This window comes from Corvus brachyrhynchos, unplaced genomic scaffold, assembly GCF_000691975.1.
Source record: "Corvus brachyrhynchos isolate BGI_N302 unplaced genomic scaffold, ASM69197v1 scaffold115, whole genome shotgun sequence".
NCBI classification, from domain to species: Eukaryota; Metazoa; Chordata; class Aves; order Passeriformes; family Corvidae; genus Corvus; species Corvus brachyrhynchos.
In genome coordinates, this window is record NW_008239553.1 from 13,823,036 (window position 1) to 13,836,330 (window position 13,295).

General features: G+C 42.5%; 1 protein-coding gene across 2 annotated transcripts in view; it reads left to right on the plus strand.

Moving 5' to 3' along the window:
• Positions 1-6: 6 nt before the first annotated feature.
• Positions 7-13,295, plus strand: part of GPR176 (G protein-coupled receptor 176) — a 36,954-nt gene continuing 23,665 nt past the window's right edge. The window contains exon 1 of one of the 2 annotated variants that reach the window (XM_008639543.2): positions 7-1,109. In XM_008639543.2, coding sequence (XP_008637765.1) covers positions 881-1,109 — 229 coding nt within the window. In that variant the 5' untranslated portion in view covers positions 7-880. The remainder of the gene's footprint in view (positions 1,110-13,295) is intronic. The other variant, XM_017742279.1, reaches the window with a different exon arrangement.

A 13,295-nucleotide genomic window follows, 5' to 3' on the forward strand; every position in this document is an offset into this window, starting at 1 on the left:
GTCGGGATGTGGGAGCACGAAGGAGCAGGAGTGTCGCTGCCAGCCGCGCTCAGTGCGGGGCGCGCAGGGATCGTACGGAGCCGCCTCGGTTCACTGGACGCTCGAGCGTCCCCGCCTTGCGATTCAAACCCCAATTCATTTTCCCCGAGAAATAGCGGGAGTGCAGGGGAAGCTACTGAGCAGTCACTGGCCTGTCTGGACGCTGTGTAGGGTCTTCGCGGCATTCAGCGCCGCGCAGAGTCGGGAGGGAGCCCTGTCTCACCACGGGCAGAGCGGGCAGGAGCAGAGGAGAGAGCAGGAGCAGAGGAGAGAGCGGGAGCAGATGTGCCACAGGGAAAGCCATGCTTTTCCTCCCTCAGGGCTGTGAGCAAAGCCAGCGGCAACGCTGAGAGTGGAGCGAGGGGACAGAGTTCGTGGCCCCTCCACTTTTGCAGGCCGGTTGTGCTGTGCTGTGAGCCCGTGGCCGTGCGTGCGTGTGTGCGGCAGGCGCGCCGCGACCCTCGGCGGCGGTGGGAACATGAGCCGCGGCGTGGGGTGTGATTCTGGGGACCGTGATTCCCTCTCTCGCTTATTGCGGTAAAATATGCTGAGGAGACCTGTGGCGGTGTGAAGCAAAAACTATGGGACAGCTGACCGGAAGGAGAAGCCTGGCTTGTTTTCTGCTTTTCTTTACCGGCTATCATGACTTACAAGGTGGAAACGCGAACAGCCAGCCCTGCTTCTCGGGACACAGGAATGTGGTGAAGGTGCCTCCGAGAGGCAGAGACCGGGCTTTATCCTCAGAAGCATCCTGGTGCCTGTGGGCTCCATTCACTCGCTAAAGGCAAGGGCTGGACAACCTGTGATACTAGGTGGCAGCAAGGAAGGCGGGAACTTCGCCATGGGGTACGACAGAAGCTGGGTGTTGATGAATGAAAGCGACCGTGCCCCGTCCCAGGCTGTCACCAGCGCTCTGGAGATGGGGAACGCCTCGGCCGCGCAGATGGTGTGGCAGGGCGGGAATGTCAGCGAGGCGGGCGGCGTGGAGAGCGAGGAGCACGGCGAGGAGCAGAGCTACCGGCACTTCACCACCACCGTGCAGGTTGTCATCTTCGTGGGCTCTTTGCTGGGTGAGTGAGAGTTGCTGGAGTTCTTTGTTGATTTTTTTTTTTTTTTTCCATCCTTGCGGTCAGGGACTGCAGACCAAATGGTAACCGGCATCACTGACTGCCTTCGTGACTCGTCTTACTGCATTTCTGGTCCTCAGGCGTATGGTTTCAAGTTCCTTGTGGGTTTTGATGTGTAAAAGCTGTTACTCTAAAATGTATTCGTCACGGATGAGAACTTATACATTAGATGCATGTATTACTAAATAATCTTTTACAACAGGATGTAAACGGGCAAAAATTAAATGGGTTTGGTTACGCTTATTTTCAGCTGCAATGGGATCTGTTCTCTTTAACATAAAAGAGGGTGTGGAGGGTTTTAAACAAGTTTTGCTGAATTTCTGTTTCACTTTGCAGTAATTTGGTATTTGTGTCTCGCAGATTTTAAATAAATCCTTTGGAAGTACTTTATACTGTAAATATGTATAACCATGTGCAACCTTGGCTACTCATTATCCTTACAGTAGGGATCATAGATTAGATATGTGGTAGTAAGCTATTGCTATATAATTTTACTAAAGTGTGTACAGTTGCTTTCTTGATGCTTGTAGCAAATTGTTTTTTAGGAATATGCGTTCATTTCTTAGCAAAAAAAATAAAAGGCAAAATAAGCTTGATGGTGAGTCAAGTTAGCACTGTTTGGGAGAAAAGTAAGCTGAATTTCAGTAAAATGTCACTACTATCTCAAACAGTCAAAGCTTTACACACAGGGCTTGATTGAGAAAACGTCCAGCTTTCTTAAGGGAGTTCAGCCGGAATTTGCTGATGGTCATTGGCTCATTTTATCAAGGATTTGTTTTGGATTTTCCTGATCTCCAATAATGCTAAAATCCATTTTTGTGGTCATGGTAATGAATTCTAACATTTACCTGTTTTTGGCAATATCACTTAAATAATTTCTAAGAAGATGGTAAGCATAGCTGTGGAACAGTGTCGAGTCCCAGTCAACAGTGCACTTACTGGTTATTACTGTAAATCCCTGAGTCTTTTGGCATCAATTATTCCTCTGTGCAGTGGGGGTAATCCTCATGGTTCTTGCTTTTTTTTTCCTATTTAGCACATAGTGTGGGGAAAGGATACTATTAACATCATAGGTACTCTTGTCTTTTCCTGTATTTTGGATAGTACCTGTCACAAAACAATAGCCAGCAAATAGTGTCCTAAAACAACAAGACTAGATGAGAAAAGTCAGAATTTTAGTTCTTTTTTTTTTGGGTTTTGAACCTTTCAGAGAATAAATTTGAGTCATATGTCCAGATTTAGTTTAATGAGTATGGATCCTCCAATTTTATTTGAAGAAGAAAACAGACATTATCATGTAATCATTCCTTCAGCAGCTAGGAGTTTTTAAAAACCAACCAACCAAAAAATAACTACAGCTAGAAATTTTGAAAGACTAATACAGGTTATGGTTTGGCACTCCTGCAATTTGTTTTCAAGAAGTGAACTGGGAAAAGATTTCAACATGTCACAAGGGGTTTATTTCTGATTGGATGGCTGGGAGGCTGATGAAACTTCCAGATCAATAACTTTTCCAGGCCTATCAAAGAGCTAAACAGGGGAGGAAATGATTTTTTTTTTTTAAATCATGAAAATGCACTAGTCCAATGACAAATGTTAGCAGTGGGCCTTGTGAATTTACAGTGATGGAAACCAATTTTAACTATTTTTTTGAAACAGCCTTCGCTTCTCGTCTCCCTGTGTCCCTGAAATGCTAATTTAAGCCATTTATGATACACACTATCATAACAGCTGAAAACTTTGGAGTCTTTAAAAATGTCTTCCCCTATCAACCCAATAAATGTACTACTATTTCTTTGTTACTGAATGGAAAGAAAGCCACATCTCCAGAAGATCTCAGGGCTTTGGTGCCTGTGTGCTCAAGTCTCATACGTACCAAAAGTTTTGCATGTGCGCATGCTGCACAGTACCTCTGCATCAGCAAGGGTTAACAACTGGATATTTACCTCACACTTAATGCTTGCACAAACACTGTTAATTATCATTTATTCTCTGCCATGGTCCTTAGAGCATGAGTGGCGTCCCTCTCTTTTCTCCATCAGATGAGCCCCTCAGTTAAGCTGCAGAATAGCAGTTCTTTGTTCTAGTGAGTCCCAGGTTCCTCTTTGCAGAGGGGTAGCCCTTCAGTAGGTGGATAAGACTATCCTTCTCCCTAGAGCCTGAGATGGGGGTCACACCCCTCAGAGGTAGGATGTGTGGGTTTGAATCCTTTCTGGTTTGGGTGGATGTGCAACTTGTACATTTCACAGCATCAGTGCGTGCCCAAGCCACTTTGCTGTTGATAAAACAGCATTACTGTTTTAAAGGAAGAAATTATTCTTAGTTTAAGCTTGAAAGGGAACAAACCTATATGACTCAGTCTTGATAATGATTACAGGGGTCTGACATTAGCAGGAGTCTATGGCATGGAGAAGTCCAGGTCCTGCAAGAGGGAAGAGTCACGGTCGGTGTTGCAAATTTAATTTAGGTACCTGCTGTACAGAAGAATGTTGTCAGCTGTGAGAGAGATGCATGCTATGGTTTCATTTTCTTCCATTTAAGACCCCTACTTGAGACCTGTGGGCAGACTTGGAACACTAGGAAAAATTCTTGTGTTAGTTCTCACTGTGATATGACAAAACAGTGCTGTGTTGAGTGTTTTGTTACACCTGCTGAAGGCAAGGAAGAGTCAAACTATTCTTTTTCATGGTTACTTTTAAATACATTGAAAGCACGTCATCAATTTTTGTTTTGTTTTGTTTTGAGCTTGGGATGATATAAGGCTGCTTTTCCAAGTGATTGCATTTTTAATAGCTTTCTTTTTATCAAAGAAAATTCTTGAGATTTGTTTTGTAGTGAATATAGGAGTACAGCAATACTGATCTGCAAGGCATATTTTCCTCTTGCCATTAGAAGGAATCAGTCTGCAGAGACTAATCGTTACTTTAGCTTTGAAAGAAGGAAGAGAGTGTGTTACTTCTGAGTTTTGGTGGGGAGAGGTCACCGAAGGTGGCTGCAACTGCTTTCCGTTGAGTGCGAGCAGTGGGATGAGATCTGGGAAATGAAGAGGGTCTTCAAAGAGCTCTTGGAACCAGTATGCACAGTGAGCTTAGCTTGAAAGGGAGATAAAAATGATGAGTGAAATGGAGTGGACAATAGCACCTTCTCAGGAGAAGGGAAAGAAAGACCAGAAGTAACTGTTATGAGGTAGATGAGGATCTCGGCTCTCTCACTCTTAACCTGGACTTTCCCACAGTTTACTTACTTGCATATAAAGTCACTACAATTTAATGGAGGAGCTTATGAGTTATGCTTTTATTGACTGGTGTAACTGAATGTTCATGTCACATTAGGTTTAGGTAAGATTATATCCCATTATGGAATTGTAGAATAGAATTGCAGAAGCATTTGGGTTGGAAGAGACCTTAAAAATCATCTCCTTCCAACGCCCCTGCCATGGCCCGGAAAACCTTTCAGTAGACCAGGCTTCTCAGAGCCCCATCCAGCCTTGCCTTGAACACTTCCAGGGATGGGACATCCACAGCTTCCCTGGGCAACCTGTTCCAGTGTCTCACCACCCTCACAGTTTATTCTTCCAAATATCTAACTTAAATTCCCCCTTTTTGTGGTTTGTGGTTTCTGTTCTTTTTGTATTTCCAGGGTCTGAGAATCAGCGTTTGTTCCTGAGGTTATTTGAATATGTTCACAATTTTCATGCTAGATAAAACCGAATTTCTTCTTTAAAAAAAAGATTGTTGGACATTTAGGAAAAAAATCCACACACACACAAATTGATGCAAATTATAACAAGAAAGAGATGTCCTCATTGCTAGTCTCTACTCCCCAGACTGAATATGCATCTTACTTTCTATTCATTTTTTACTAACTGTATCCCACATAATCCCAAATCCAGGAAACTTTCCCAGACCTTTTAGATAAGTGCCTTATTTGAGGTTTTGGGAATTAGGCTCTATGTTACTTGCTCTTTTGTCTTCCTTAATCTGTCCTGTACAGAAGAAAATTTAACTGGAAAAGCTGAGTATGCTCTGCTAAAGTTTCAACTCTATTTCAGTGGTTTTAGCACTTCTTGGAAAGCCATGGGTTAGATTGGTTACCTCCTGATTTCTAGCCATGCTTTAAAGGAAAATGATGTGCTGTGAAAGAGATATCCAGTATCGCAGTGCAAACTGAACTCTTGCTGCCTTCCCAGTGTCCTGCAGGACAGGCTTGCCCCTTTTCATGAGGATTTCCCAGTCTCTCTCTGCCCCTGAAACTGATCTTCTTCTCCTTGTCTTGATATCTTTGCAGAGAGATGTAAAAGGGTATTGTTGCAGCAACTAATTTGTAAAGGGATAGGTCCCTTCTGGGGTACAAACCTGAAGTAACTGGCAGCCTAGGTAACATGCTTGTAAAGGCAAATGTACGTTAGCATAAGGAATAAATACCTGTCTTTGAATAGCTACCAGTAAAGCTTGCCATAGGCATCTTCTATACAGAATGGAGCAGGGAATCTTGCAGTAAAAGATACTGCAGGTATGTGATTCAAGGCTAGACTGAGAGAATTTTTAAAGAATGAGGGTCACGTCTGCAAGACCTCCAATAAAAAAATTATGGTGGTGCCCACAAAAAGGGTAGAGTCATCTGAAGGGAAGAAACAAAAAGGTTTGGGGATGGGAATGATGCTGTTCTGTTTCACTGGTATCACACTTACAATAAGTGTCTTAGATGAAATCTTCTTAACCAGGCACTTTGCATAGATGAACTTAATTGCTGATTAGCTGAAATAAAGTTTGGCAAAGCAAAAAGTGACTGAAAATCAAGTCTAAAAAGAAGCATCAGGCAAATGATGATATGAGTGGTGGTTGCATGTAATAATTGCATGGTAATAACATATTGCAGTATCATAACACTGTAGTAATAATTTTCCCCTGTGGTTCTGTATGGCTGGTTCTAAGCCTCAGGGGTCATGGACTGTGCAGCAGTTAAGCTCAGTTCAGGATGTGCATTGGTAAAGCCTATCTGCAGTAGATGTTATGCTTTTGCTTTTTATATGTGTTCAGTTGAACTACTAAGCAATTCTCTTTGGAAGAAAAATCGAGTTTTAGGAGAAGATGAAGAAGAGGGGTTGTGAGACTGCTGGGGCCCCTGTTGCCATGGAGACCTCTCTTCTCCCCGAGCTTCAGCAGAGGCACTGTGTCCGGATTTGGCTGAGCGGCCCCTCAGGTAGCACTGCTGCTGCCGTTTAAAAGAGAGGCTTTGGGAAAACAGCCCTTTACCTAGCCTGGAAGCATGAGATGCAGTGATTTATACCTGAAATGCACATGCCTGATGCTGTGGGGATACTGTGTGCTGAAGAGTTCCTCAGACATGTGTTGGGGGGGTTAATCAGTGTCTCTAATGATCATGTATGTCAAGGATGTTAAACTGATCCCTATTTATCCTAGAATCACAGAATATCCTGAGTTGGAAGGGACCCACAAGGATCATTGAGTCCAGCTCCTGGTCCTACACACGACAGCCCCAAGAATTGCACCATGTGCCCCAGAGTATTGTCCAAATGCTTCTTGAACTCTGCTGCTGTATCCACTTCCCTAGGGAGCCTGTTCCAGTGCCCAACCACACCTCTGGGTGAAGAACCTTTTCCTGATATCCAGCTTAAACCTTCCTTGACACAGCTTCAGGCCATTCCCTCAGGTCCTGTCACTGGTGATCACAGAGAAGAGATCAGTGCCTGCTCCTCCGCCTCCTCTTGTGAGGAAGTTGTAGACTGCTACTATTTAGGGAGAAACTGATTCATACCTGTCATTTTACTGTCATTTTACTGTCATTTTACTGTCACACACATACTGTGTGAACACTTTAATGAGACCTATGAACCACAGCTCTTTAACTAAGTGACTGGATGTCATGTTTTGCTTTTCACTGTGAGTTACAGTTGCTGAAATGCCTGCTGGTGTATATCACTCGACTGTTTCGAACTTCAGTGAAAATCTAGATACAAGATTTTGTAATGATGTTATGGGCAGTAAGTTAGCATTTTAGGCATGAATGAACCCACGCACTTAGCAAGAATTTCAAATAGTGTTAGTTCTGTTACAATTTCATTTATTGGCTTGCTATTAGGCAGGCATCATAAGCATTTAAACGAGGCTTTTATTCTATTCTGTTAATCTTTAGTAATTAATTTCTTGTGTGATGTTGGAAAAAGTAGGCTTGCCACTTAGAAACATTTTTCAAGATCTAAAAAATTGTATACATCTCCACAGAATGTGCTGGCAGTGCTGCTGAATCCTGTAGGCTGATAGAGGTGTACCTGCTGCAGCCCCATGTCATCAGAACAGAGGACTAGCAAGGCTGAGCACGAATTCCCAAGAGGCAGGCATGTACATGATCCATCTATACCTATTATCCATAAGCAGCCACACAGACTGACACAGAGAGAAGATGCAGCATTCAGGCAGACACAAGGAGTATCAATGGCCTCATCCTATTCCCTTCTCTGGCTGCTCAGGATGAAAGCCCATTAGTATAAAATACTTAAGTATACAGATATATAAGCCAATATGGATCACTCCATAGTAGCTGGTCCTAGACTCCCAGTCTATCCAGTAGCTGGCCTGGGATCCTCTTGTCTCCCAGTTGCCTCACACACAGACACACAGATGTAGATGGCTCTCTCCAGTAGCTGGGTTGGAGCTCTTGGTCCTCTGCTGGCCAACTTTCATAGCCCTCTTGTCCCCCCATGGTTACCTGGATCACACCTATGGCCATGCCAACACTTACTTCCTGAGTGTTTCCTACTTGCTGGCTGGTCTGCCTTGATGTTCAGTCAGGATCACACACTGACACACACCCACACAAATACTCACTCTCTGGTCTCTCCAGGCATTGCCATCCTGATGCATCAGCCCTGATGTCGCATGGTCTTCCCCCAGTTACTGCACTTGGATTTCTGTTTCCTCACAGGTCCATGGAGGAGAGAGCCCCTCACCCATGAGAAGAGTTGGAAATGGCATTTAATGAGAAGGTGGGACAGACTGTGCTGATCAGGTGCAGGGCATGGCCAGACCAGTGTATGAACCAAGTGCCAATTTATGGATGGCTTTTATCTCATTTTCCCTCTGGTCTCCTCCACTTGTTCCTGCCCAAACCACCATGGCTGAATACCTGGAGCTTGGACTGTAAGATAAGCCAGTATAGTGGGAACTTGAGATAAGTTAAAGGGGATACTACTGTCCAGGTGTTATCTCAGACCTAGGGGCATCTTAAGAAAGCTTGGGGAGAAGAATCTATCACTGTTAATGGACACAAAGCCACAAGGAAAACCAACTCGGCAACTGTGCTGAAATCAGCTTGGATTCCCTAAAAGGTGATTCTGGCAGGAGCAGATTGCAACTACTGACTCACAGCCCACCAGCTCAAAAGAAGAGAAAGACTAAGCACATGGACTAATTAGCCTTAGAGGCGAGGAAATAATTTAGCCAATAGAATAAGAGAACTGTGTAGTCAATGAGCATTAACTCCTTTGTTTGCTAGGATGTATAAATAGCAAAGTTTTGAACGACCTTGGGACCCCCACCACTGAGAAGCCCAGGGTGAAGAAGAACCAATGGAATATCACTGGGTCCGCAGGTGGTGACCATCTTCTAGTTGATCTCTCCACTGGTCCCCCTCCCTCTTCTATTTCATTCTACCTCACGTTCATCGTTAAATAAAATCTGTATTATCGGCTTTGGGAAATGGCCTTGTTTTCTGGGGAGGGTTTGGGGCAGGGGCTCCTTTCTCTGAGTAGGATTTTGAGGTTCCCACACTTGCCATCTCTCTGCTCCTTCATCTTCATGGAGGTGAGTCTGTAATCATACTTCTTAATATAGGCTACAAAACACTTCTTTTTGATACTTGGTTAGGATGAGGCTCTGAGATCATACAGGAGATGTATACTAATGGGAATATCACTGTGAAGTGCTTTGCAGAGAAAACCAAAAGTGGATTTTATATACATCATGTATATATTTAAGGAAAAATGTCCATAATGCCAAAGTAATGTTTTGTTTTCCTCTTGTACTTATTTTCGGTGCCTGCACCCACGTGGCCCATGACAGAATTTGTAAATTACTCTAAATAGTCTTAGGTGTCTGGTATGGGTGGTCACTGGGGCAGTAGCTAAACTGGATGCCAAAAGACTTGGGATTTTTCCATGTTATGTTTCCTAACTTGCTGTCTCAATATCCAATGAGGAAAGAGTTGTCAAAATGTTTTGGTAGTGGGCTAGGTACTGCTCGAAAATTTTCAAATGGCAGAAATACTAGTGAAACAATTATTATATTGTACCTCCCTTCATCTCACTGCTGGTTAAATGCTCTCCCTGTAGGAAATACTGCCTCTTGTCTTCTGAACAGTACTGTTACATGTAAGCCTTTTTTATTTTTAGCATCTTTAAATTAGATTTAGCAGCTGGAAGCAGGGAGAAGAACTGCTGCCTTGTAGTCAGCTAGCTTCCATAGAAACATTGCAATGAGGAAAATATCCTGGACTGGAAGGCTGGCTGAATAAGAAATTGTGTAACCTCTCATGGTAAGGCATTAGTTTAGCCAGACAATGCAAATTGCAATTATGGCAGTAACGAAAGCAGTAGTGAAGCTGAAATGGTGATGGCAGGGAGAGCTCTAATTGTCTTATTCCCTGCTCATGGTATTGCTGTCATTGGCAATTGCTGGGACATTGCTGTGGACTGCTGCCTTTTAAAATGGTTTGTTAGTTATGATACTCAATGCTGTAATTGACATTCCTCTCCATCATGAATAGTGTGGCATCCTGGCAAATACAGTCCTTCCTTCTGTTCTGCCAGTTCTCTTGGGAGGGGGGAAAAAAGCCTGTAATTGTTTGGGAGACAGAGACTCTATTTTTAATATGCTTTTTTCTACCACCTTTGACTTATTTTCTTGTCTGTCAAAACAGACAGAGAAGAACTCATGAATTTTTTCCAGAAGACTGATAAAATATGAAGCGATCTTGCTTCTTGTGTAACCTCTTACACCTTTGTCCACAAACCTTGTGTCACTTGGCATGTTTCCATACTCCAGCAGGCCTTACTTTTGTTGTACCTCTATTTCGTGTGGATAATTTCTTTGATACCATAGAACAAATAAAAAATTCAGTCATAAAAGGGGCTAAAATACATTTTCTTCTGCTATTGCCTAAATTAATTTTAACGAGTGGAAAACACAGAGGTAGGGTGGTTTTTGTTGTTTCAGTTTAATATCTGTAATTTTTAGGAGTATCTAGACCAAAAAAGAGTAGTCTGATTGCCTTTTCCATTTGTGGTATTAGGCAGTTTATTTCCCATTGCCTTTTCAGAGGAGCATTAGCTACAACCCCTTTGGATTGTGTCAGTCTGAGTTAGGGACTTCTCTGCCCCTGAGCAGGTAATCACATATGTTGTGCTCTGGCCAGTAGCATTGTTTCTTTCCAGAATTTGGCTGGCTTAACATGTTAGTTTTTAGAAGTTTTATTAATTTAGCTTGTCTTGCTTCAGTGACTAAGATTGCTGACCCTCTAGTGTACTGTAGGATGGTGTCTTTGTAAGGTGCTTAGCAGTGAAGTAAGATGTAGTTTCTTGGCAAACACTTGGAGTAGCCTCAGCAAACTCCCACTTACCTAGAAGCATGTGGCCACCAAAGGAAGCAGGCCAGTCCCAAACTCACCAGTCTTGTTTGACCTTCTCCTTGTTCCTGTCTTTCCTGGGCAAAACAGCTGTGCCACCTGCCCTGTTTGATTCCTTTTTGTTTGCTACATGTACTCCCACCACAGAGAGATAAGCATTCTTCCTATTTTGTTTGGCATGCACAGATACCCTGTGATGGCTGGATGTGGATGCAGCATCCAATTTTTTTTTTTTTAAATCCATTGTGTCTCTATCTTGCTTAAGTTAAATCTGGGAAACTACCTATATGTGTACAGTAACACTGTGTATATGACTACTAATCATCAGGAAACAATGGGGGGATGTTGCCACATATACTGTTCTCTGACATGTCCATGTTTTATTTTGAGCCCATATTTTAAAAGAGGCTTATTTTGCCCACTCCTCACAAACATTGACGCATTAATAGGAAATGGGAACATTGCAAGGAACACCATGTACAGGTCAACGGAATTACTATTATACTTACAGAAAAAGCTGCAGAACTCAATAGTGTATTACAGAATGTTCTTCTAGTTCACTTATAAAAATTGTTATCTATTATCCTTATTTTCATCCACTGCAGTTCTCTAGTGTTTGTGTGAGATTTGGCTAAGTATTCTATTAAGTATTCAGTATTCTATGTCTGCAGTTTAATTTGAAAAAAAGAATAAATCGCCACCACACTAAAATTTTTCTGACTGTAACAAGCCTCTGGAATAGGACAGCAAAGACATCCTTTTGTTTTGTTTTTTAAAACACAGTCAGCAGAAGAAAAGAGATACTGAAGTCCAGAGAGCAAAGGAAAGAGTAAAAGAAGCTAGAGTATGTGAAGGTAGTAGCAGAAGGAGCAATGGTTGTGATGTGCATATAAACTCATACAGTTGAAATTGTTTGAAATTATGAGTGAGTTTTGGCTGTCTGTCCTGAGAAGCCATACAGATGGATGGTCACCATCTGCTGAGGATCAGGCTTGGGATGTCACCCAAAGAACCCTCGGCTTTTGCAAAATTGGGCCTAAGTGACTTCCAAAGATAACATGGCTTCTTAGGGAACACTGTGATCTTATCTCAATACTCCTATTTGTGGTCTCTCATTGTAGACAATGGCCAGGTTGTACCTTTGGAAACTCTAGAAATTAAATATTCATATACTTTTGATTTTAGAAAAAACCCCCACACATACCCACATCCCCCCACTCTCCTTCCTACACACTTCTATCATGTTTCAGTCAAGTTATTTTTATAATAAATTTTTATTTGAAAAATGGTTCACTACACTGGAAGGGTCTTAATTAGAAAATCCCTGCTGGGTGTTGAGTGCTTTTAGTAATTCTGATTAATCAGATACTACCACTGTGTGGAACAATTCTGCCTTGACATGCAAAGTCTTTTAAACAATTTGCTGCTGCTTCGGGGTTCCCAAAAGATTGATTATATACTGAGATCATCACAGGAGCATGCAGTAAAAAAAAAAAATTCTGTGCTTTTTAAATTAGGATGCAAAGACTGTAAATAACTGGAATATAATAATCCGACTGTAGATATGGAGGTGAGTTGCACAAAATTACCTTAGTCTATGGAGAAGACAGCAGGCAGACCAAAGAGTTTTCTTACATCTCCTTTTTCCTGTTGCCTTTTGACTGTTTTGTTGCTAAACCTACTGAGTGCAATCAGAGATTTTTTTTTTTTTTTTTTTGAGATTTGTTGGTTTTGGCATGGTAACTACTGCAACAGCAGCATGTAATAGGAGTCTCAAACACTAGTAGTGTGTTAGTAGTTATTAGGGAGTATTAAATCATAGAACTGTACTGTAGCAAGGAACACATGCTAGAAAGTGCCATATAGTGCAGTAAAGCAGTGGGGAATCTTGGTTTGACCTTAAGGACAAATGAGAGATTTTGATTTCCTGTATTTAATTTTCATGTTAGGAAAACCAGCCATAGAAATATCTACCCTAACTGAAATAGAGAGGGAGCTTCTCTGGTCAACATAAAAGCCCCCAAACTTTGTACAGGTTAACAGTAAATTCTGCCATATTTTTGATGTTCCTTTTCTTTTAAGGAGGAAGAAGCACACAATATTTAATCACTTTAACTGGAAAATAAAGTGAAATAGGTCTGAGATCCAACCCAGAGACAGGAGGCAGGCACACCTGCTGGACTGTGTGCCCAGTTCAGAGCTTGAGCACAGCTGCCAGAGCTATGGGCAGGGCGTGGGGCTCCCAGGTGAGGCCAGCTGGGACCACTGATGCTCTCGTAGTCAGCCTTTGTGAAATTTGCTTTTGCACATAACTGTAAACAGCACGGGTGCATGTTAATACATGACATGATGTCTGTGTGAAGGTATGTCTGTAGCTCTATGGAGAATGTTAGTGGCAGTGGTTAGTGCTCCTCTGAACATCTTTCTGGCAGCTTGAAGATGGCCTGTTTTTTGCCTTTCTTGCCCAGTCTGCATTCCCATTTTAAA